At 38.9% G+C, this 26,048-nt stretch overlaps 1 protein-coding gene across 3 annotated transcripts in view; it reads left to right on the forward strand.

Moving 5' to 3' along the window:
* Positions 1-26,048, forward strand: part of Rsf1 (remodeling and spacing factor 1) — a 128,562-nt gene that overhangs the window by 72,442 nt on the left and 30,072 nt on the right. For all 3 annotated transcript variants that reach the window (XM_055623301.1, XM_055623298.1, XM_055623299.1), the window contains exons 5-7: positions 3,413-3,567; positions 20,840-22,614; positions 24,770-24,976. In XM_055623301.1, the coding sequence (XP_055479276.1) occupies positions 3,413-3,567; positions 20,840-22,614; positions 24,770-24,976 (2,137 nt within the window). The remainder of the gene's footprint in view (positions 1-3,412; positions 3,568-20,839; positions 22,615-24,769; positions 24,977-26,048) is intronic.

The raw sequence follows: 26,048 nt of genomic DNA on the forward strand, positions 1-26,048 counted from the left end.
CACTGCTGAGCTGCTGTTCAAATACACTGCATGGACGCTGCCACCATCTTGGATATTTACAAGTGGGCATAAGCCATATAATATAGGATAAACATACTAAAATCTATAGTCCTAAAGAAGCCAAAAAACAAGGAGGACCCCAGGGAAGATGGTTCATCCTCACTCAGAAGGGCAAACAGGACAGACATCAGAAGAAGGAGAAGACAAGGAGCAGGACAGGAGCCTTCCACAGGGGACCTCTGAAAGACTGTATCCACCTGGGTATCGAAGGAGATACTAAGACTCAGAGCCAAACTTTGAGCAAAATTCTGGAAACCTTATGGAAGAAGAGGGAGATAGAAAGACCTGGAGGGGACAGGAGCTTCATAAGGAGACCAACAGAGCCAAAAAACCTGGGCATAGGGGTGCTGCAGGGACTGATACTCTAGCCAAGGACCATGCATGGAGGGGACCTCGACCTGCTTAGAGGAAGCCCGTAGGCTGCTCGGTTTCCAAGTGGTTTCCCTAGTAATGGGAACAGGGACTGTCTCTGAGATGAACTCAGTAGCCGGCTCTTTGATCACCTCCCCCTGGGGGTGTACAGCCTTACCAGGCCACAGAGGTAGATGATGCAGCCAGTCCTGATGAGACCTGATAAGCTATGGTCAGAATGAAGAAGAGGAGGACCTCCCCTGTCAGGGTACTAGGGAAAGGCCATAGGAGGAGAAGGGGGAGAAAAGGGAGGGTGTGGGTGGGACTATGAGGAGACGAGGGAGGGGGCTACAGTGGGGATACAAAGTGAATAAATTGTAATAAATGAATAAATTAAATCTAAAATGGAAAATAATCTAGAATCTAAAACTTGTTTTAACAATATGGTGTGTTGAGGGGAAAATTCCAACTTTGGCTTCACGTGATTGGTGCTGTCAAAAACCGTACATATTCAACATAACAGTATATTCAGCATCCCAAGGAGGGGACTCCCGCACACCCTTCTAGTCCCCTTTAGAGTCTAGCACAGTAATATCCACAAAGTAAAACACGACATTTGTGCAATTCACACATACCAGTGGCAACTTCATGTGCTGCTCCACAAGGCTAAGATCTACCTGCCTTACTTGGTATTTTTAACTTTATGCTTTGGGATCCACAGTTATTGTTGAATCAATAAGTCCAACAGACATTGTGTGGGCAACAATGATATAAGAAAGAAGAAATATTTATGTTCATCTTTGGCACAGAAGGTTGTTAGAGAAACTGGACATTGGTATACAACACGCTTCTAAAAGCTGGTGTTGGAATGACAGTATGTCTAATGGTACAAGGATGAACTGTCAAAGCTCTGTGCTGATAAATGATAAAAGAGAAGTTAATCAAATGAAAAATGATGCATAAAGCTAAAAATGAAGGTCTTGCTGTGTATTTGATGCTGATTATAGAAGCATAAGGAAAGACCAAGAATTAACGCCTGAAAATTTGAATTGATTAAAGATCTGATCATAAGGAATCGGCATTCTTGGTGAACTTGTCCATGTCTTACTGATGATAATTTCACCGGGCAAGCCTACCTGCTGGCTTGTGCTAGCTAAAGCAGCACATGCATAGAATATAAAATAGCTGTGAGTTCATTTTTACCAGTCTGCTCTTACACTAACAAAAAGGCAAAGGTCACTAAACACATCTTTTCTTGTTTATTTTAAAACTATTTTTCTTAATAGAATTTTATGTCCATATTGCAAATCTGGACCCTTTCTTACCACTCAGTCAAGTGCTTGTAAAGCAAGCACTGACAAGCGCTTGACTGAGTAGCCATCTCACCAGCACTTGGGAAACTTTTTTTTTTTTTTTTTTTGGTCTTTTGTCATGAGACATAACAAAGAAAAGAATTGCTTTAGTTCATGATTTTGGAGGTAGCTGCAGTCCATCTTGGTCAGTTAACCTGTTTGGGGCTGTGGTGAGGGCACCATGGTGGAGTGAGACTGTGGGCAGGCTGTCTTCCTCATTCAGGACAGTGTGCAGAAGAAAAAGATGCAGGAAGTCCAAGATACATAGCCCTCAAATACACACTCAGTGACCCGCTAACTTGAAATAAGCTCTACCTGTTCCTTATACCCCCATAATGCCATTGTATTATTTTAAGAAATTAACCCAGCCCATCAGCTGTTAGTCAGGCCCCAGTACTTGTATCTGCGGGAATATTTAAATAGCAGTCCAGCAGAATATCTTCTTATTGCGAAGGGACACATTTCTAGATCTCTCAATTGCTTGAAGTTTTCTTTTCACCTTAAAGATAGAAAGCCCAGCCATATGTGACAGCACATGTGAGGATATGCGATACTAAGAATGATTGAGAGATTGAGATCAACCTGAGCTATACACTAAGACCCTGATTCAAAAATATATTTAAACTGAAACTGTACAATAGCTTTTTGCCTTTTTTGGTTGTGAGCCTAGTCTTTAATGGCTGAGCCATGCCTCCAGCCCTACAGTAGCCTGTTAACCATAGAACAGCACCACAGGTAGAGACTGAAAACCTGCCATTGGTTGCTGTTAAACAGCTGATACCAGCATTCTGGAGTTCTTCCTCTGCCCAGTTTTTCTGAGACCATTTTAGTAGTGAAGATACTCCAACTACTTAATATGTGAATAAGTATAAGAAAGTAGTTACTTACTGGTAGTATATAAACTCAGACAAGAATAGTGTTGATTCCTGAGAACTGTAGATTGTCCGTCTACATGGTTGGTGGAGATAGTAATAACTTTGCTTCCTGACAGTACAATGTACACTGTATTTAATACAGTAAGTTATTGGAAATGTTGCATGAGGTTATCTACAGATTGTATCTATAGGTATACACGAGTAGAGTCTGGGGGCATGGCTGAGCGGGGAAATGCTTCCTACCCAAGTGTGAGGCCTGGAGTTCTGATTCCCAGCATCCATGTAGAAGCGGCCACCATGACAGGTGTCTGTAACCCCAGCATTGGTATAGCGTGGGGGAAAGAGTAGAGACAGGTGGATCCCTGGACTTTTATAAATAATAATAATGTGGAAGGTGATTAAGAAAGACACAAGATATACCATATGCAGAAATTCGAATTGTTAAAAAAAACCATAAGCAAGGTTTACACTGATCTCCTTAAAGATATAGAATACTTAAAAAATGCTCACCCTTTCACTTGTTTAATGTTATACCTACCTTTGTTTCCATCTATGGAGTAAAAAGAATAAAATTTCTGTTTGACAAACAGTAACTTTTAATGTGTGTTCTTAAATACTTAGTTTTAGAATCTGGGGTTTGTTAGGACTGCTTCTAGGCATTTGACGTTTTTCACTGTCTCTTCCCTCCTGTTTAAATTTCTAGTAGGTGCTACTCACAAAGTTCACTAGACTCAGAAAGATTTTTTATGCTGTCTTATTTTTTCCCTTGTTTAGAAATCGAAACGAATTGGCTGAGACTCTTGCACTCCTGAAAGCACAAATTGATCCTGTACTATTGAAACACTCTAGCCAACAGGAAGACTCTTCCCGGGAAAGCCCCACCCTAGAGGATGAGGAGACTAAAAAAGAGGAAGAAACACCTAAACAAGGTTTTTTGTGTGTTTTCTTTTGCTTTGTTTTGTAATCTCTTCTATGTTCTACTCTTCCACCTACCTATATAATCCTGAATTTTTATCTCAACTTAAAAATTTAAGAGCCTTCCTATAAAAGACTTTTTCAAAAGAAAGAAAAAGAGGCAAAAAAAAAGTTTGCTCTTTCTGAAATTTAAAAACTATAAATGAAGTATGTTCAGATTATTAACACAGTGTCTTACTCTTTTAAGAATCTTATCAGGTATAGTGACACTCACCTATACGCTCAACACTTGGGAGCTCGAGGCAGGATATGCTGAGTTCTAGAACACCTGAAGCAAACCAAAGCCCTAAGAGAATGCTAAGATGTTGTTGAACTTATTGGTTGGGGTGTGGTAAGATAATATCACAGATTTGACAATTCTAAACATTTTTAAATTGATAGGTCTGTGGCATTCTGTACATATTACATTATCCTTCCTACTAAATGTCCCGTTTTCTCCAACTGCAGCCTAGGAATCTGCTTTCTCTCTTTATGAATTTGATTACTGGGAACCTCCTATCAGAAGGATCAAAACATACTTTCCCTTATTTGACTTAATATACTGTTTTCAAGTGTCCATATGTATATTACGATGGTCTCCTTCTTCTTTGAGAATGAATAATAGGCCGGGTGGTTGGTGGCACACGCCTTTAATCCCAGCACTCAGGAGGCAGAGACAGTGGACCTCTTGAGCTCTGGGTTCAAGGCCAGCCTGCTCTACAGAGCAAGTTCCAAGGCAGGTAAGGCTACACAGAGGAACCCTGTCTGAAACAACAACAACAAAGAGTGCAGACTAGTCTACAGTGTAGGTACCACATTGTGTCTACCTGTTTATACATCAGTGGCCATTTGAGTTACTTTCTCCTTAAGGCTGTTTTGAATGACCCTACTGAGAATATACTAATACAGATACTTTGAGTTCGCACTTTGTTATACCAAAAGTGAAATTGCTAGGTCTTAGGAGCCTTACCATACTCTTTGTGGTATGTTTTGTTTTGTTTTTTGAGACGGGGGTCTCACTATGTACTTCTAGCCTTGAACTTGCTATGAAGATCAGGCTGGCCTTGAACTCAAAGAGATCTGCCTATCTCTGTCTCCCAGGTGTTTGGAATAAAAGTTGTGCCACCATGCCTGGTGTTTTTTCTGTTGATAATTCATCCTAATGAATGTGAAATGCTATCATTCTAGGTATTAGTCTCTGATGACTAATGGTGTTTGTGTAAGCATCTTTTCAGATGCTTATTGATCTCTTGTATATCTTTGAAAAGAATATCTTTTCAAAGATGCCTTTGCTATTTTATGTTCCTTATGTGTATGGAGTGGTGTCTGTGTGTGTGAGAGAAAGTATGTGAGATAGAGAAAGAGAGTGAGTGTGAGATGAGGGAGGTGGGAGGGGACAGTTAAGTGTCACAGTGTTGCTCATTCTGGTCTTGGACTCCTAGGGTCAGGTAACCCTCCTCCCTCTTGGTAGGGTTGCTGGGGTTATGTTACCATGCCTGGAATGCCTGGTTTTTAGACTGGAGTGGATTTTTCACCTTTGCTGCACTAACTCTTAAGTCTATAACAATTGTAATCATTAAACCTATTTTCATTGAGTTAACTAATTTTCTACCTCAGCAGATGAAATCTCTTTTCTGAAGGAAAAAAATGTTAGCACCAACTTGTCGATAGGAAATCAACTAAGTCTAGTGCACATTTATGGTGCTGGTGCATGTCTGTGCACATGGGTGCGGAAGACACAGTCAAACACAGCTTTTACCTTGTTTTCGTGAGAAAGTGTGTTACATTGAGATTCCCTAATTAGGCTACACCAGCTGGCAACGAACCTTAGGGATTCTCCTCCCCAGCACTTAGATTACAAACATAAACTGCTGTATCTGCTTTTTTTTTTTTTTTTTTTTTAATTAATGTAGGTTTTGAAGAGCAAACTTGGGTTTGCATGTAAATACTTTATTTTGTGTTTTATACCATGTTCTTCCTTTACCTTGATACTTTGATGAAACTATCAATAATTCATATATAGGAAACGTTGCTTGAAAACTATTAATTAAGCCTCTTTATACTGAAATGATATTTCTACATTAGACATTTTCTTTGGTTCAGTCCTAAATATTATGCTCCTCTGACCATTGTTCATATGGTTTCAAATACTGGTGGTAGTTTTTCTTATAAGCTACCTTTTCGTATATAACAAATGTTTAGGCTACTTTGTTAAAGTATAATAATTTTAAGTACACCCTTGGGTTCTAGAGGGGTTTTGCTTTTTTCCCGTTTTTGCTTTTATTGGTTCTCAAAGTAGCATTCTCTAGGGATTAGTTCTGGCATAAAACCTGATTCGTTTTGTTCATTTGGTTGTTCAGTTTGGTTATTCGTTCATTCTATCTATTTGCTTATTTCTACATACAATGAGAAAATAAAAAAGGCCCAGGTGTGTTGGCTCACACCTTTACTCTCAACACTCAGGGAAGCAGAGGCAGGTGGATCGCTGTGATTTTGAGGCCAGCCTGGTCTACAAAGTGAGTCCAGGATAGTCAGATCTACAGTTATACAGAGAAACCCTGTCTTAAAAAACGAAAAACAAAACAAAATCAAAAAGGCTGAACGTGGGTGGACCACCCTTACTCAGCCTCTGGGAGGCAGAGGCAGGTGGATCTTGGTGAGTTTGAGGCCAGCCAGGATGACACATTGAGACCCTTTTTTAAAAAAGAAAAAGATTTTTAAAAAATAGATTACATTAAATAAAGAGGTTGTAAAAATGGTTAAGAGAGTTAAGAGCACTGATTGCTCCTCTGGACACAGTGGCTCACAACCTACTATAACTTCAGTTCCAGGATATCTTCTTGCCTCTGAGAGGACCAGGTAGGCACAGATAATCTATGTAGACAAAACATCCTTACACATAAAAAATAAATTAAAAAGTAAAAACCATACAGAATATGAAAGGGAACAAAAATGAAGTTTTTGTTTGTTTGGATGGTTTTTCCCTCATCTGTCAAGTCCAGGTTGGCCTCAAACTCAGCACCTGCCTCCCAAGTGCTGGGCTTAAAGGTGTATGTTGCTGGCACCACTGCCCAGATGCAACATAGAAATATAAGAAATAAAAATAGAAATAGTAAAATGAACTTTTTTTATGATAGAACATTTAGACAATATCCTGTAGTAAGCTGTGTGAATATAGTGTGTACCTTTTTTCCTTTACGATTGTTCTTGAATGGTTGACTGACCCCATAAAAAGTAAAACCATGGAGAAGGGAAGCTTACTAGATAGAATTACCTCAGTTTTTTCAGATCAGGGAGTACGGCAAAGACTGTTCTAAGTAGTTTTTGGACGACTTGGTATTCTATTTGAGAGAGAGAGAGAGAGAGAGTGTGTGTGTGTGTGTGTGTGAGTGTGAGTGTGTGTGTGTGTGTGTGTATCTGTCCAGAGGTCGGTGTTGTTTCTCTCCTTAATTTTTGAAATACAGTCTCTCATTGAACCTGGAGCCTTCTGATTCAGCTGTAATGGTTGTCAAGCAAGCACCAGTGACCCTCTTCTCTGCCTTTCCAGCTGTGGGTTAGAGGACAGTGTCCAGGTTTCCCATGCCTGCTGGAGATCAAGCTCCAGATCTCATGTTTGAATACTTGAGCAACTGAGCGATCTCTCTCCTGTAGACACTGCACTTTTCTGTAACTTAAGAGCCAGCTCAGCCTTTAAAACCTCTCAGCTGTTGTCTCAGTTGTGGTGACCAGATCCGTCCTATGGTGAGACTAAAGAAAGTAGTTGGTTATTTCTTCACTCTTGGATGTCAGCAAACATTGCTGCTGGTGGACTTGGTAAGTGAACAGTCTTCAGCAGTGTGTGATGTCGTCACAGTTATAAGGCAGAACATGGCAAAATTTTTAAGTGTAGTTACAGTTTGGAAATTAGGCAAAAATGAAGTGATGGTAGATCATCAACTGGAGAGAATATTGAAGTCATTCTTTTAACTCAAATAGATCTTTAATCAGTTAGTCAAATGGCCATCCTTTAGATCTAACCTCAGGAAGAAGATTCTTTCATTTTTGTTTAGTGAGAACTAAGGGGAAGCATATTACTACAAATGTGTGCCCAAGTATGTAATGACAGAAAATGGCTTTGAAACTTTACCAGCCACTGAGTACTTAGGTAATTAGAATTCCATTTGACAAGTTCTAAATTTTCTTAAGAGTGCTATCCATAAGCTCCCAGCCAGCCTTGCCCTGCCTCTTCAGTTGTCTCCTACTATTGCCTCTGTATTCAGATTTCTTAGTACTTTGATTTTCCCCTTCTGCCTTGTCCTGTCCTTGGCTTTGTCTTGCAGGTCTCTCCCTCAAGTGCAGCCTCCTCCCACTTCCTGAATACTCTGAAATAAATCCTTTTGATCCCTTCCTCAGTTTGTCTAGACTACTTGATATTTTATGCCACTTTTATTAGAGCCTTTCACAGCCGGGTGGTAGCCGTATCTCAGGGCACTGAAATTAGCATTTGAAAACACAGTTCAACCTTCCTCCAACATTTTTTGGACCTATTAAGGTTCTTTAGAGTTCAGTAAATACGTTTAGGTGTATACTTGTAGGAAGTCACAGTGCTTAAAAACCATGAAAACATTTAATGCTTGTTTTACCTGTGAGATACTGTTTTCTAATTTAGAAGGAACAGAAAATGAAAAAGTAATGTCTGTGGAAACTTGAGGTTGAGATCAGCTCAGCTAACCTTTGCTTCACTCCTGCTAATCGGAAAGCACTTACGAAGTTTTATGTCCTGCATGTCTACCCAAATGTAAGCAGAGGAAGAAATGTACAAAGTGAACCTGTCTGCTTGCAATTTTCAGCCCCGATTGGGTCTAGAAATACCTGTAATTTATGCAGTGTTTGGTGTAAAGTCCTAAGATAAACTCACTTTTCAAAGGTGTACAGTCCATAGGTTTTTTTGTATATTCATAATATAGGAAACCACAACCATTCCCTAATTCTAGACGGTTTCTATCAGCTATCAACGAAACCACAATTGTTTTGTAGCTGCTCACTATCTCTCCTCTTAGCCCCCGGAACTGGTGATGGATCTTCTCTGTATAAGTTTTTTTCTTTAGGACATTTCATGTAAATGAAATGAGTATTATAGTACAACCTTGTGTTTGAGTTCTTTGACATAACACGTTTTCAACTTGTACACAAGTGTGCTTTGTCGGTATGTCCTTTAGAAGGATGTCCCTTGTGTATGTGTACTACATTTTGGTTATCCTTTTACTACGTGGGCATAAGAGTTGTTTGTACTTTATGACTCTGAATAATGCTATAAGCATTCACGTATATCTTTTGTGGGAATATGTGATTTTTGCATATTGGCTGGTGCTAAGGACCAAAACAAGGACTTCAGGAACACATTCTAGGCATATACTGTATTCCTGAGTTATAGCCCAGTATGATTTTTTTTCCTTCTTGATTTTTTTTTTAAATTTTTGTTTGTTTGTTTTGGGGGGTAGTACTGGGAGTAAAACACGTCGCCTCTTGCATGTTGGCTGAGCATTCTACCATTGGGTTGACCTTGAACTTAGTATCTTCTGGCTTCAGCTTTTCAAGTAGTGTTTACAAGCCTGCCCCAGCTCTCTGTTATTGGAAATTGAACCTGGAGACTCACATATGCTGTGCCAGAACTACGCTACCAAACTACATCTTCAGCCCTTATTTTTCCTTTTTATTTCTTTAGAAAGTTTTGCTAAGTTATCCAGGCTAGCCTTGAGCTTGCCGTCCTTCTGCCTCATCCTTCCAAAAGCTATTCTTTTTGTTAGGCTTGCCCCACTACACCTGACTGTAGACTGGCATTTTCAAAAGAGAAATGAGGTAGCCAAGCCATGACTGAATTGTAAGACCTTAACTTAGGAGTAAGTCTACATAATACATGAGGGTAGCATAGTGTCTAGGCCAGGCAAGCCAAATCTGGCCTGCCACCTGTTACAGTTAATTAATACATTTGTAAAGTTTTGAAACTAGGCAGAGTGGTATACATTGATCATGCCAGCACTTGGAGAGTTGAGATAGGGGGTTTGTTCTGACTAGCTTGTACGACATAGAGTATTCCAGGCCATCCTAGATTACATGGTGAGATTATCTCAAAACAGAACAAAACTGTTTGTTTGTTTGTTGTTTGAGCCTAGGTCTCAGAACATTGCACAGGCTGGTTCTAAACTCCATTCCTCAGCATACCAAGTAGCAAAGACCACAGACAGACCACACCCCCATCTGCTGCTTACATTTTACTTATTTATTCAGCATATTCTGGGGACTTTTTCACACCAGGAGGTTTAGTACTCATGGCAGTGTTCTAAGGCTTAGAAACAGGAAGGTTAGGGGCGGAGAGAAATGCATAGTATGCAGTAAACACTGTAAGCTTATGAAGAATCTGAATAAGATGAGATGCTCTTGAGGAGCTTATATTGTTCATTCTGGCCTGAGGCTCTGCCAGCAGTTATTGTTTCTGTCCTTCATCTCTTATCAGAACTACAACAGTAAGATCTCATTAAAACAAGTGAGATGGAGACACTGCTTAAAACTGAGGAAAATGCAAGAGATGAGGTCTGAAACAGGGGTGGTAGAATTTGCTTTGGCTGAAAATAAGCATCTTTGCTTGGGAAGCAGCACGTTTTGTTTGGTGGTGAGAGGGAGCTGCTACCTTGTGGCTTCTGTTTTCTTTGTGAAATTGAAGGCAGAATCATCTGAAATGGGCATGACCGAGAGATTGTAGATTTAAGCATAGGGAAGAAGATTAAAGCTTTGCTAGAGAAAATGGGAAAGTTACTAGGCAGTTTTGGAGCCTCGTGGATGGCTAGTAATTGAAGGTATGATAATAGCTGTGTGTGAGCACGTGCTCGCAATCCAGGGACAGTTTGTGGGAGCCAGTTCCCTTCAACCTTTGTGTAGGTTCCAAGGTTAAGCTTTGGTCCACACCTTTACTACTGAGCGCTCTTGCTGGGCCCTCCTTTAAATTCTTTTCATGCCTCCATTTCTTACTAGTAGCCACTACTAGTGATGTATTTGAACAGATCCAATTTGTATTGCTCTCCTGTAGTTTGCTTTTTAAGCTCCGGTTGTCCATCTTGAAAAATGTTCAACATACCTTACTCAGCTGATACATAAAATGAGAGACTTGCAAGTAAATGTAATAGCATTGTTGGGCTAATTTTTGTGCTTTAATTACAGTTCAATATTAATGGCAATGGTGACTTGATATAAGTATATGGGATTGCCTTAGTTTAGTACATTACAGGAAACTCCTTTATCCTGAATAACCCAGTTGGTCACCCTCAATTGATGTTCTTTCTAACTTTTTTGATTATAAAGGGAATTATAAGTTTACTATAGAAAAATTGAGGATAAAGTAAAATAAACATCAGTAATTTCCCTGTCACCAAAAACAAACAAACAAGCTGTTATGATCTAGTTTTTTCTGGTCCTTTTTGTAGCCATGGTTACTGTTGTGTTTATTTAATGGAGTTATTTGGTAACGAGTTTTGTGTCTTATTTTTGTACTTAACATTCTATTCTAACCATTTTCCATTCTTTCAAGAATGAAGTTCTAAGTGTAAAGCAGAAGTATTTGTTACTAAATGGTTGCACGTTGTTTATATTGTTAGCACAGCACACATACCTTTTCTTATAGACACAGAAGCCATTATTGAAGTTTACTTTCTTTGATAAATTGTTTAGTTTGGATAGCTCATTTTCACTTTTTACTTTTGAGTCTCTTGAAGCCCATACTGACCTTGACTTCACTATATAACTTGAGGATAATCTTGTACTTTTGATCCTCCTGTATCCACCTCCGTGTTCTGGGATTACAGGCCTGTGCCGCCACTCCCCGATGCATGTGGTGCTGGGGCTCAAACCCCAGCAAACTACCAACTGAGCTCTGGCCTCAGCAGTGGAACCATTCACCACTCTGAATTGTTGGCAGATAACTGTAGTCTTTTATATATATATTTAGTTACTCACTTTACATTTCAATCTTAGCCCCCTCCCTCCTCTCCTCCTGGTCTCTTCCCCCCCATCCCTTCCTCATTCCCTTATCCTCCCCTGCCCCTCAAAAAAAAAAAAAAGGAGCCCCTCCACAAACCCAGCCCAGCACATCCAGTCATATCAGGGCTGTATAGTTCTTTCACAGTGTCCTAGAAAGACAGCCTTGCAGGGGGAAGTAATCAAAGAACACGAAAAAGATACCATGTCAGAGACAGCCTCCCTTCCCCTTTCTAGGGGACCCACCTGGAGGTTAAGCTGCCTGTTGGGTATATATGTGTAGAGAGCCTAGGTCTAGTCCATGCATGGTCCCAGTTTCCACAAGTCCCTCTGGGCCCAGGTTGGTTGGGACTGTTGGTCTTCTTGTGGAGCTCCTGTCCCCTCCTGGCCTTTCTGTTCCTTCCCACTCTTTTATAAGGCTTCCTGTGCTCTGTCCATTGTTTGGCTGTGAGTCTCCTTTTCTGTTTTGATCTGTTGATGGGCAGAGCCTTAGAGGACAGCCATACTGGACTCCTGTCTGCAAACTCAGTAGAGTGTCATCGGTAGTTTCAGGGCTTGGCTCTCTTCCATGGAGTGGGTCTGGGGTTGAGCAGGCATTGGTTGCACATTCCCTCAATTTGTGCTCTACCTTTAACCCTGCACATTCTATAGGCAGGCTAATTTCTAGGTGGAATTTTTTCGGGGGTGGGTTGGTGTTTTCCTCCCTCCACGGGGAGCCCTGTCTGGTTAGAGGTGGCTTCTCCAGTCTCCATGACCTCCGCCCCAAGGGTCCACCCTGTTGCAGGGTCCATCTTGTCTAAGAGATGTCCCAGCACGTGCTTTCTCCTCTCCTTTATATTTTGATAGATTTAATATCTGCTATTTTAAATATTGTTTTAAATATGCTGAATAGTACTTTGGCACACTGTGTAACATAGTACTGGTTTAATCTGTCAAACCTTGCATGGATCTTTCTTTCTTGTTCACAAAAACTTATTTTTTTTTGAACAAAGAATTGTGTAAGATTGTATTTATTTATTTTATGAGTTCTATATCTGCATGTGCACCTGCATGCCAGAAGAGGGCAGTAAAGGGTGTAGATGGTTGTGAGCCACCATGTGGTTGCTGGGAATTGAACTCTGACTTCTGGAAGAGCAGACAGTGCTCTTAACCCCTGAGCCATCTCTCCAGCCCCTACAAATACTTTTTAAAAGGTATTGATGGAGGACATAAGAGGTGGAATTAAGAATTAATTCTTAATTAATTCTGTTCAGGAATTAAGAACAGGTACTGCTCTTGCAGAGGACCTGAATTTGTTTTCCAGCATCCATGTCAGGCAGCTCATAACTGTTCATAACTATAGCTGCGTTGTTGTTTTTTTTAACAAAATATCAGTTGTTCAAATTTACCAATAACACTAGGGAGAGACATGTTGGGTGAAAGCCTGCCAGCTCAGAGAGCCAGAGAAAGCACCAGCTGACCTTCCTCTTCAGCAGACATCCAAAAAGAAAGGGAAACCTTTCCCCTGTGCCGGCTCAGAAAACCACAGATTGAATGTCCCTCCTTTCTACTTCCTGTGCATCTCGTTATCCATTCTCCTAAAGCTCTTCTCCTCTGTTTTTTTTCATGTGGTTACTCCCTTTCAACTGGTTGCTTGCTTCACCTCTTGACTTATGGTTGATTGGATTTAATTGAAGCAGAAAGCCCTTGAGTTAAAGGTGTGTGCTAGGGCTGAGTCAAAGCACAACTAGAAACAGGTTTTTCCAGTAAATAGCAATCTCGGGGTTCACAGTGTAATCAAATATCCTACAACATTTTCCCCTTTTTATCTAAATAAAAAGGAAAGATTTTAATTCTTGACAGCAAAACTATTTACAATAATGAAACTGTTTTTGCCAAGCTTCCCACAATGCCCAGCTTAGTTGTATTTGGCAGTCTTTTTTCGGATTAAGTATTTGAGTTCAAAGTTATACAAAATGTTCGAATCATTCTCCCAGGAACTTAGCAATTTGGATGTTCTGAGCAGTTTGTAGTTCGAAGCTGGTCTTTGGGTGGTGTTTTGTCAGCATAGTGGCAGTCCTGGAGCAGAGCCTGGCAAGAAAGTCCTGGCAAGAAAGGCATGGGACAGTTTTTCCCAGTGGGTAATGGTACCACAATCCAGGTGGATTCATCATTGCGGATGATGAAGATGATGAAGATTCATCATCTTCTTAAGAGACTTCAAAGGTTAGGGTCAGGAATGGTAGAAAACATTTTAAATGCCATATCCAGCAGATCTCCAAAAAGATTGATAACCACGGTCTATTAAGTACATCTGAGGTAGACAAACTTTGTTCTTAGTTAACTTTTTCAGACTCAAACTTGAAAATACAGTAAGCTACATGAAGCTGGATGAAGCTTATATCTAGAATTACTTAGTACTCTTTATGACTACTAGTATCAAACAGAATGTTTATATATACATAATAATCTTACAGATTTTAAGATAATATTCATACCTTTAGAAAAGTTTAGGAGAGTCAAATGAAAACGAAAAGATTGTGAGATTAGTAGCAATAAAATAGTCTCTTATTTTTGTTATCTTCTGTCCCATACCAGGTGGCTCTTCTGATAAGCATGTGTTTAGAAAAGACAAGCCAAGCTCCAACCCCAAAACCAGCTTTAAGTTTTAATGGAATTGGGACCACACAAAGCCATTTTCCACTTCATCTGTAGAGGGCAGCATAGACAAGCTGGAGGTGGGTGATACCACCTAACCAGTTGACTATTGGGACATTTTCTCTTGATGATCTGTTCTTTTTCTTCAGATGTTGTACTTGTCCAATGGCCTATGGATTCATTAGTCAGATGCTTTTAATTTCCTGAAAAGATAAAAGCGAAAGTCTGACTCAGCCTTAACTCTGGTGCATTCTTTTTTTGGCAGATTACATATTTCCTAGGGCAAAATGTTTTTTTGGCAACAGAAAAAGTATTGTCTTTCAGTTGAAATTTTACAAAGTTCTGTTGAAAACTTGAAACCACATATACCTTAGAATGTGCTGATAAATATGCCTGTTCCCATTTCTCTTTATATATAAATTCAAGGTTTAACTATATTTATTTGTAGTTCAGAAAAGACATCCACTTTGAATTTCAGCCTGCCCTTTGCAAGTGGCTTTTAAATTTAAATCACTGTAATTGTTATGTGCTTACACTGCCTCCCAAGTGCTGGAATTAAAGGTGTGAGCCACTGCCTGCCTATATATTCCTTATGATAGTTATTCTCATAGAGTTGTCTTGGTTTAATTTGGTTTTCCTTTTTCTTTGATTTTTTTAGTGTTAGGGGTGAACTTTCCAGTTTTTGAATGTATAAGATATCATTTTGCTGATTTATTCTGATATTGTTCCCTGGAAAAAATTTTAATATTCTAGTCTTAACTAGACATGCTGTCAGTTGTCCACTATTTCATTATTTTCAGATGTTTTGTCTGTCTTACCTGCATGAGCTACATAAATGTGATGTTAAGTTTTGCTAGGTGTTACCATTTCCATTCATGTCTCCTAACCATATATCTTTGCCATTTATCTGCAGTTAATGGTTTTCCATTTTAATGACCATATAGCTGTAGCATTGCCAATGCGTTCCTTCCTCAGCACTGGCCATTCCAAGCTCTCCCAGCCCCCCTTGTCTATAGGCTCACTGTTTATTAGCTTCGGTTTCATCAGTGGTTGATGAGCCATCAGGAAACCATGCATTATTAGCCCAAATGTTGTGGCCATTCACTGAGGAAATGAGCTATTTCCTCAGTGTGGGAAGGCACAGACACCTTTGCTACCACATCCTGGTCACAAAGGAGTTCAGGTAGGTACCAGTTTCACTGTGATACCTTTCCTCCCATGGCTAAGCCTGTGAAGGACTCTGCCTCAAATGGATTCAATTCATCATGGTAAGGAGGCATCCTTATGACCTTAGGGTGGTTAGCAATGACTAAGTATAAGGTTCTATAAAATGTAAAATGTCCAGATTTTATTCTCTATTTGGAAAGCATTTGCAATAGAAGCTAACAGGAAAATGTTGGTGGACTCCTTATTTATTTATTTATTTATTTATTTATTTGTTTGTTTGTTTATTTATTTATTTACTTACTTGTTTGTTTGTTTGTTTGTTTGTTTGTTTATTGTCTGAGTGTCCTATCTGCATGTACATGTACATGCCACTAGAGGACATCAGACCCCAGTATAGATGGTTGTGAGCCATCATGTGGTTGCTGGAAATTGAACTCTGGAAGAATAGCCAGTGTTTTTAACCACTGAGCCATCTCTCTAGCTCCCGGTAGACTCCTTTTTACTTCATGAAGAGTCTTCATTTGCCAATTCACCAATAAATATGATATCTATTGTTGCAGGATATAAATGATCCCATTCTGAACCTGGGATTGTGAACTGTGAAAACCTGTTTCTTGATGTGGTGTTCAGCCCTAGGACACACCTTTAATCCAAGAGCTTTCTGCACACAGGATTTAATAAAGTTAACTCGAGGTCAAGAGGCAGAGCAAGAAACCATCTGACAGGGAGTAAATAGAAAGGAGGGACTATGGGGGCTGGAGAGATGACTCAGAGGTTAAGGGCACTGATTGCTCTTCCAGAGGTCCTGAATTCAGTTCCCAGCAACCACATGGTGGTTCAAAACCATCTCTAATGAGTTCTGGTGTCCTCCTCTGGCCTGCAGGCACACATGCAGGAAGAACACTAAATATGTAATAAATAAATTTTTTTTAAAGGGGTGGGGCAGGGAAGGAGGAAATTTGAGTTGAAGGGTATTTAAGACAGCACAGAGCAGAAAAAAATCTTTTTGGCATTTTCCTCCTGGGCTGTTGAGTGAGCCAGCAGGCCTTTTCCTCCTGGGCCATCTGCTGAGGTAGCAAGCTTTTGGGCTTTTGGCTTTTGGCATTTTTCCATCTGGTACATGAACTGAGTAGGAAAGTCAGTTGTGTGTTTTCTTGACTCTGAGCTAATAGGCTTTCATCCCAGCAGCTGGCTCCTGAGTCTTTATTGGTAAAATTGAATGTTTGGGGATTTTCATCTTTTAAAACAACAATCTACAATTACTGTATTATCTAGTTCAGTATTGGTCAGGTTTACATGGACAGAGATAAACTTATCAAAACTCTCAAAACTTTGTTGTTCCTGTCCCCAATTGAAATAGCTGCCTTTGTAGTAACCCTGTAGAGGCTTTTAAATAATAATCTCTAAATATGGTATGCGGTTTCTCTGTTGTAGAAACATACCAGTTAGGTGCTGTATCTGAGTTTTGTCCCTCGGTGGTGGGATTAAAGTGTGTGCTGCTGCTGTACCTTGCAATTCTAGAATTTTGAAAACAACTAATTTAGAGAGTTCTGCCTAACTCTGCTGGGATTAAAGGCATGGGCTTCTACTGCTGTCTTCAAATGTTTTATCTTAGCTCCAAATCACTCCAGCTTTTAGAGCTTTAGAAAACAAGTTTGAACTGTAGTAACTCTTAGAATTTATTTGAAACCTTTTAAATCTCTTAGCTGTGTTTTTAAGACCAAACAATAAAAATAACTTTTTTATTTAAAAAGAAAACTCCGAAGCTGTTATCCAAGATGATATGGGCCACATGACAATCCACAGTCTAACATTCTAACATGGAATTAATTAAGAAAACCCATTTTTTATTTCATTCAGTAAGGGAAGTGTGCCTTTGGAAAATATATATATTTTTTAATTTTTCATGTGTGATGAAATGAAAGACATTTGTTAGTCTTTGTAAGTTAGCTTACAAAGGTCATCATGAATGACCATGATGCCTGATGAACCACTGCCTCTCTTTATTCAGACCTCTTCAGATCTAATCTTTGTCAATTTTTTACAGTATCCACAGTTGTTTTTCTCCTGTGGAAGCAAAGCTAAAACCTTTTCCCAATGTAACACACATCCTGGTTTCCCTTCAGAGGTCAACATATCTTTAAAATATACAGGCTGATTTAATATCGTAATTTTTTCTACTATCCAGTCTCTCCGCAGCTGTTATGTCTTTCTTATGTATAACCTGAATGGTTTGTGACTGATTTTTTGTTTTGTTTTGTTTTTTGAGACAGTGTTTTTCTGTGTAGCCTTGGCTGTCCTGGACTCACTTTGTAGAGTCTGTTGGCCTTGAATTGAAAGAGATCGCCTGGCTCTGCCTCAAGTGCTGGGATTACAAGTGTGTATCAGTATGCCACTGTGTCCAGCTTCTGTGGCTGTTCTTTATATTTTTCTCAAAAGCATTTTTATTGTTGTTTGTTTGTTTGTTTGTTTTTCAGAAAGAGGTTTCTCTGTGTAGCCATGGCTGTCCTGAACTTGCTTTTTAGACCAGGGTGGCCTCGAACTCACAGAGATCCTCCTGCTTATATCTCCCAAGTGCTGAAATTACAGGTGTATGAGCCTGGCAGCATTCTTTATTCTATATATTTATCTATCTATCTATCTATCTATCTATCTATCTATCTATCTGTCTATTTATTTATTTGTTTTTGTTTTTGTTTTTCTGAGATTGGAGTATTGTTATAAATGTGAGATCCAATATCAGGTGTGTTTTTAATCCATTCATCTATTCATGCTGATATTACCTTTAAGGCCTGATCACCCTTTTGCATTCTGAATTAGGATTTTCAAGGACAGGTGAAGTCAGTCTTAGTGAAAAATCAGTGAAGACTTTTTTGGGCCTTGCATAATTTTGGTAAATGACTCCGACCTCTTTTTTGATTCTTTAACCTTGTCTCAAGCATTTCAAGTTGCTAAACAACATAGTGCCAAGGTGTGCACCTCAAGTTCAAGCTGCCTTTGTAACTCAGCATGTTGACCTTCACCTAGCACCTGACCCTGAGAAATATTCATACCTCTAGCCCTATTTCATTGTTCTATGGCCCTAGCTTTTTCTTTCCACCAGGTTCACTACTGTAACTGAGGACCGGCTTTAAGTATTGCTGTTGCCAAATCTTTCCTGTCTTGGGGGATAATTCTCTTCTAGTTGCCCATGAATTTAATATCTGCTTCACATGAGGTGAATGTACACTATATAAAATAACCACTTCCTTAAATCTCCTCAAATCTAATATGTTTATACGATTCCATTTAAATTCTTCATAACCTTGGGGGTCCCTATGGTTTGCTGGTGGGTCTTATATAGTAACTGGATAAACTAAGGTTGGTTTTCTAACAACCTTGGTCCATTTCTCTTCAGTTTAATCATGTGCGGTAGGTTTTTGTTTAAATTCCTCTCTTTGTGTCTGAGTATTTTCTCACTTTCATTTATAGTCTCTGTAATTTTTCTTCTAATAAGATACAAGATGCCTTGTAGCTTATTAATGCACCTCTAATATTTTTCTTTTTCCTGTATCTCAAAGGTTTTTTTCTTTGTGAAGCTACAAGAATCCACTACAGCTATTAAGGATAAAATATGAAATACCAAAATAATAATAATCATAATTGGTATTGAGCCAATTTCAGTTAAGCCATTTAGCTTTTTATTTTCTACTTCTATTTTCAAGCCATCTAAAGTAGTACTATACAGGGTCTTAGTACCTTGTATCATAATATTTCCCATACTTAACTCTCTTTGAGGACTTCCCAGGTGGCTTACCAAATCTGATGGCTTCTCAGTTTCTCTGCAGGTGGCATATGTTCTCTGTCCATGTGGTCATGCCATGCTGGAAGTGTCAAATGTTATTTTAACAAAGTCTCAATAGTTCAATTTTATGAAGATTTAGGAGCTAGATGTTGGGGTGAAAGCCTGCTAGCCCAGAAGGCAGAGAGAGCATCCAGGTCTCCTTTTTCCTCAGCTATCTACCAAAAAGAAAGGGAAACTTCCTTTTCCATGCCTTCTCAAAAAACCTTCAAACTGAATGTTCCTCCCTTCCCCTTCCTGTGCATCTCTCTATGTGTTCTCCTGACTTATCTCTCTCTCTATGATGTTTTTCCTTATTTCACTCCCTGTCAAATGGCTGCTTCCTTTGCCTCTTGGCCAAGAGCAAAAAGCTCTTGGATTAAAGGTGTGTGCTAGGGCTGAGCCACACCACAACTAGAAACAGATTTTTCCAGTAAACAACACAGTCTTGGGGTTCGCAGTGTGATCAGATATCCTTCAGCATAGCTGTAAAGAATTTGATGCTTTTGGCCTCCACATGCATTTGCATAATATACATAAATAATAATAAGAAATAAGTATATTTAATTTAATTTTTTTTTTTTTTTACATTTATGCTACAGTTTATTCAGTTAGATCAGCAGGTGTTTTGGGTGTTTTATAGATAATCTATGATTCTGTGCTGGAAGAATAATTCTGAGACTAGTAGGACAAATAAAAGTGTGAATAATTAATTAGGATTCTGAGGAGTTAGTGCTGTCAAAAACATACATAAAGTAATAAATAATAACCTCAGGAAATCATTCCTTATAGAGAAAGAGAAAGTGTTAAAATTTGAATGGATTTTAATTAGCCTTAAAAGATTAAAGGTTTTCCTAATAATATCATAATAATTAGCCACCATTAAGAGCTTGCCTGTGCCACGCCTTGTTGATTTTATGTGCAATATTGTACATAATTAATAAAAATACATAATGAATACTAATACTTTTGGCAGACATTTTACAAGTATTGGTAAGGAAAGAAGCAGATACTTGCCTGTTTTGCCGAGGATGCAGGCTTCTGTCCTCAGGAGACATCAGGAAAAAAGTGCTGATGTTTCAGAGAAAAAAATAGGACAACATGACTCCATCTTTGTGAAAAAATATATGCAATTAAAGATAGAGAAAAATAACGTAAAACCATTAGCAGCGATTGCTTGTAGGGTTTAGACTTATGGGCATTTTTCTTTGTCTCTTCATTTTCCCATTACAGTGTTCATGTTACCTTGGCAACCTGAAATACTTAGTGACTTGTATACAAGAACATTTCTAAAAATTTGATCTTTGGAACTATTTTATAAAAAAGCATTTTGAGACAGCCCCTGATTTGGACTAAATTACTTGAGCTGTATAAATATTTGCATTCCATCAAAAGCACTGACACTAAGTGCAGATAGCAGCGTCTGAACCTTTATTATAATATCTAGAGAGTGTGACTCAGGGTGTTTTTCTTCTTGTCAGGTTTTTATGATCCAGATAAACCAGTTACAAAAGGCTGTATTTTGAAATTGAAATAAGTATTATATTGTGTAAGATACTTTTTTAAACTAAAAACTTCTCTTCATGTAAATTTCTTTTTTTTTTTTTTTGTTTTAGAGGAATCAAAGGAAAATGAAAAGACAAAAGTTGATGACCAGTCATTAGATTCCGGAAAGCATTGTGTGGCCAGTGTTCTAGAAGAAACAGCTGTGAAAATTGAAAAAGAAGATGAAAAGGAGCTCGTGAAACTGCCAGTCATTGTAAAGCTAGAAAAACCTTTGTCAGAGACTGAGGGGAAAAAGATTATCAGAGAGGAAAGTGATTCCTTCAAGGAAAATGTCAAACCCATTAAAGTAGAAGTAAAGGAGTGCAGAGTGGACTCAAAAGATCTCAAAGGCAGCTTGGAGAGGACAGGCACACAGGAACCCGAGCGGGTAGAATTTGGTGGCAACATCAAATCTTCTCAAGACATCACAGAGAAATCTACTGAGGAAACAGAGAAGCTTAAAAATGACCAGCAAGCCAAGATACCACTAAAAAAACGTGAAATTAAGCTGAGTGATGACTTTGACAGTCCAGTCAAAGGGCCTTTGTGTAAATCAGCTACTCCAACAAAAGAGTTTTTAAAAGATGAGGTAAAGCAAGAGGAAGAGACTTGTAAACGGGTCTCTGCCATCAGTGCTTTGAGTCATGAAGGGAAACAACTTGTAAATGGAGAAATTAGTGATGACAAAGCAACTCCAAATTTTAAGACAGAACAAATGGAAACACAACTTTGTGATACAAAGGAAGATCACTCTAACATCCCTTCTAAGGAAGGAAATGCCATTCTGGAGGGAAATGGTGCAGAGTGCTTAAATTCTGTCATAATAAGCACAAAGACAAGTGAGTTTGAGAAAGAGGTCCCTCTAGGCAAGGCTATAGATAGCTCTGTGCCTGTCTTAGAGAGCCACAGTCAGAAAAGAGGGTTAGAGGAGCCTGGGCCTCCAAACACGGAAATGCAGCTTGAGCCTCCTGAGAAAGCAACAGATATTTCTTCAAAACCTCCTTTATCTGCCACTGAATCCAGCAATACAAAAGTTGAAGAAAAGGCCCCAAAAAGTAAGACTGAGAACCACACACCAGGCATTGAATGCCTGGAAAAGGTGGAGAAGGCCAAGAAGACTTTGGTTGATAAGGACATACAAAGATTGAGTCCAATACCAGAAGAGGCTGTAAGGAGTGCTGTAGAATCGGAAAAGCCAGATCCTTTCGAAGTGCCCGAAACTCCCCTTCCACCTGAGGTGACTGATCCCAAGGAGAAACTGACTTCAGAAAGAAAAGGTGTAGAATGTCTAAGTAGAGGTTCAAGTGAAGGTCAGTCCCTTGAAAGCGCAAGCCCAGAAATTCTACAAGACAATTCTGAGTCCTTGAAGGTGGAAATGGCCAATCTGGACAATGCCCAGGCCTCTGGCATGGAGGATGTTTCTGAGACAAAGGGCTCGGTGCAAAAAAGCAAATTTAAATATAAGTTAGTTCCTGAGGGAGACAGTGCTGCTTCAGAAAATACAGAGATCACTTCTGAAAGGCAGAAGGAAGGCATCAAATTGACAATTAGGATATCTAGTCGGAAGAAGAAGCCAGATTGTCCCCCACAAATTGTTGACACTGAAAGCAAGGAAAAGAAGGTGGGGAAGGAAGAAGAGAAAACAAGCCTGGGCCGAACTTTAAGAAGGTCTCCGAGAATATCTAGGCCCACAGCAAAAGTAGCTGAGATCAGAGACCAGAAAGCCGATAAGAGAAGAGCAGAAGGAGAGGATGGAGTGGAAGGAGAGGCTGCAGCCTTGCAGAAAGCAGAAAAGAAGGAACACCTGAAAAAAGCAGAAAAGGATGCAAATTCTAAAGTGAGCAAGGTAAAACTTCCACCAAGTTTTCAATGGAGAAAATTTTTAAATTTTTAGTATTTTTAAATATTTTTAGTGTTTTTTTTTCCATTAAAATTAAAAATTTTTAGTATTTTCAAAATATTAGTCTCCTTGTTGGACATGTGCATGTAGAGGTCAGAGAAGGACTTGTATCTTCTCTGCTTCCAACATGTGGATTATAGGAATCAAATTAGGCTTGACAGTAAGCACTTTTACCCACTGAGCATGCCATTGTGCTGGTCACTAAGTTTTCAGTCAAATTTTTTTCACGTGTATGAGTGTGATAATGTGTATGTGTTCATGCAGATGTGTGTGGATGTGTGAACAGTGGCTGGCTTCTTCTATCCTTCAACCTCTTACTTTGTGAAACAGCTTGAAGCTCGGGGCTCAGCTCAGCTAGTTAGCCAGTGATCTTCAGCAGTCCACCTACCTGTGTCCCCACCTCATAGGGTTGCAGGTGCATACTGCCTTGCATGGCTTGTTATGTGGGTCCTGGGCATCCAGATTTCAGTCCTCTTGCTTGTATGACAGATGCTTTAATGATTGAGCCATCTCGAAAGCCTGTATTGTCAATTTTAATTAATTTGGATTAATTAATTTTAATCAATTTGGATCTAAATTGTTTATAGCTTTGTGTTGAGATCGCTATTCAAAGACAATAATAAATCTTCCTCTCTTTATCAGTTATTCCACATACTACCTTCCAACCATACAATGTTTTTAGATTCTTTCCCTATTGCCAGCGGTTCTAAGAAAACACTCTATGAGCTATCCCACTAGTAATGCGCCTGGGAGTTGTAGCATCTAAAAGTAAGCTCCCCATAGGAACAGCTTGGGATGTACAGGCCTCATGCTTCTCTTCTAAGCATTCATGTATACACTAATGAACATTTGTCTATAAAATTTTTAATATAATTAGATCAAACTTGGTTTTGTTGTGTTTTTTTTTTTCCACTTAACAGTATTGTCTCTCTTCTTGTGTCAGAAGTGACAGTCCTCTTTATATTTATTTGTGGCCACAGTATTTCATAGTGTGGATATACCTCAGTTTATTTAATTACTCCCTTATTAATTGACATTTAGGTTGTTTCCCATTTTTCACTATTACAGGCAATGCTGCATTGAAGATCCTTTTGGACATAAGTGAGTATTTCTTTAGAATAGACTCCTAGAATTGGAATTACTGGGTCAAGGGGCATGTGTATTATAAAATTGATAGTTATTGTCACATTGCCCTTCAAAATCCCTATTACTGTGCCACCCCATTGCCAGTGTATAAGAGTATCCATTTTCCTCATTAATTTTAAAAGCAGGAATTTTCTTTTCTATGACCGTCTGTATTTTGACCAAAATCAACTTTAAGATTTTAGTTCATGGGATTTTGCTGTTAAAAGTATTACTTTTTTTTTTTTTTCATTCTTAATGGCCAAGTTATTGTTCATTCTCAGTCATCCTTTGTTCCCTGAAATGTGGAATTTTTAATTATTTTGGGAACCTTATTTTTTTTTTTAATGTTGGAATTATTTTGTTCTCTCCTAGAGGCCTATCGAAAAGCAATGACGTGAAATAGGACTTAAAAGACTAAAACTAGGGATTAAAATGATATATCATAATCAGCTTATAGTCTAGATTATAATAATTTAAAAATTTATTGGGATTGTTTATACGCAGGTCTGACCTGCTTTGAAAATTTTGTTTGTAATTTAGAGTTTAATTTTTTGAAAAATAATTGTGTCAGTATATCTTCCTGCTGCTGGTTTAGCCTTTAAGTGTTCATGGCCTTTGACCCAGGCTCCTGTTCAAGGAATTTATCCTAACCACAAAGATGGATGCAAACATTAACATCAGCGAGGGCACATTGTGAAAGTGAAAAAATGGGAAACAACCACCCAAGTATGTGAATAAGCTCGTACAGCTATTTTTGGCATATTTATAAGACATAATGCCATTGTATAATCCCATTTTTAAGACCCCCAAAAATACAGAAAAAAATAATATAAACGCATACCAAAACTTAGTAGTAGACAGACCTATGACAAGAGTATAACCATTTTCATCTTTTCTTTCTGTATCAGCTAAATGTAGTCTGGAGAAATCTGAAAACATTCTTATGCCCAATTATGTTATCTTTTAATTACGTAAGGTAAAACCCAAAGGCAAAGTTCGATGGACTGGCTCTCGGACACGCGGCAGGTGGAAATACTCCAGCAATGATGAAACTGAAGGGTCTGACAGTGACAAATCCTCTGCGGCCTCAGAAGAGGAGGAAGCAAAGGAAAGTGAAGACGCAGTTCTTCCAGATGATGATGAACCATGCAAAAAGTGTGGCCTTCCGAACCATCCAGAACTCGTACGTACCTGCTCTGAGACAGCAGTGCTCATCTGATGGCTGTGCTCTGGCTATTTGGAGTGATCCACTGCTCCTGGGGTTGATCATGATTTGAATTTTGTTTTGTTTTTTAAGGTAGGGTCTCACTATTGGCCCTGGGTGGCCTGGATCTCATTAAGTTGGCAGTTAGGACTAACCCATGTATTATTTGCTCTTGTGTTCCTGTGATGAAGCACCATGACCAAGGCAACTTATAAGAGTTTGATAGTTTCTCATAAGTAGTTGGGAATTTTTACTAGGGTAAGAGAATGCTGTTAGAAACTGAAGTTCTACAGTCTGGTAGGGTTTTTTTATGCCCTAGACTTGAAGATACTCCAAAATCAAAATTAGAAGCAATAATAAACCACTATTGTATTCGTTAAGAAAATTAATGGTCCTTGTTCTTAGCGAGCAGAAAAGTTATGTATTCAGTAAATCTAGAACTCCTGTCTGTTCTAGTTGTTTTAGTTAAAAGCAATAAATCATTGCCTAAGACTTGCAAGTTCGTACATAGAAATAGTTATTTGGTGGGATTTGGAGTTTTGTTGTCATGTAAGACAAGTCTTTCAGAAGTAAATTAAATTGTAAAGTTGATTTGAAATCTAGGTTATTTTTTTGTAGAAATAATGTGATGAGTGAAAATGGATGCCTTGCTTAGTCTACGTATACCAAAGTAATGAATTTTACAGTTGGTAAACACTGCTAATAGAGGTTGGTACTGACTGTTGGATATTGGAATCGAGTAGTGACTCTGTTTTATACATAGCAAAAAGAAGGTGGTTTTCCAGCCTTAACTCTGTCCTTTGTGGAATGGGATAGAGTTTCAGAATATCAGAGGTGAACAAATAGGGAGGATATGCAATAGGAGCCAGGGCTCTTCCTGGGACCAATGGTAGTCTGAATTCTGTGAAGCCGGATTAGCGTTGGAGGGATTGTAGTGAACTCATTTTAATACAGGTAGAAATACAGGTGTGTGTCTGTGCGCGCGTGCAGTTATTAACTAATGGGCTCTCTGAGAGAACTTAAATATCAGTGACAGGTCATTGCGGTAAGT

Source organism: Psammomys obesus, unplaced genomic scaffold (assembly GCF_907164565.1).
Source record: "Psammomys obesus unplaced genomic scaffold, mPsaObe1.curated_primary_1811, whole genome shotgun sequence".
Lineage (NCBI taxonomy): Eukaryota > Metazoa > Chordata > Mammalia > Rodentia > Muridae > Psammomys > Psammomys obesus.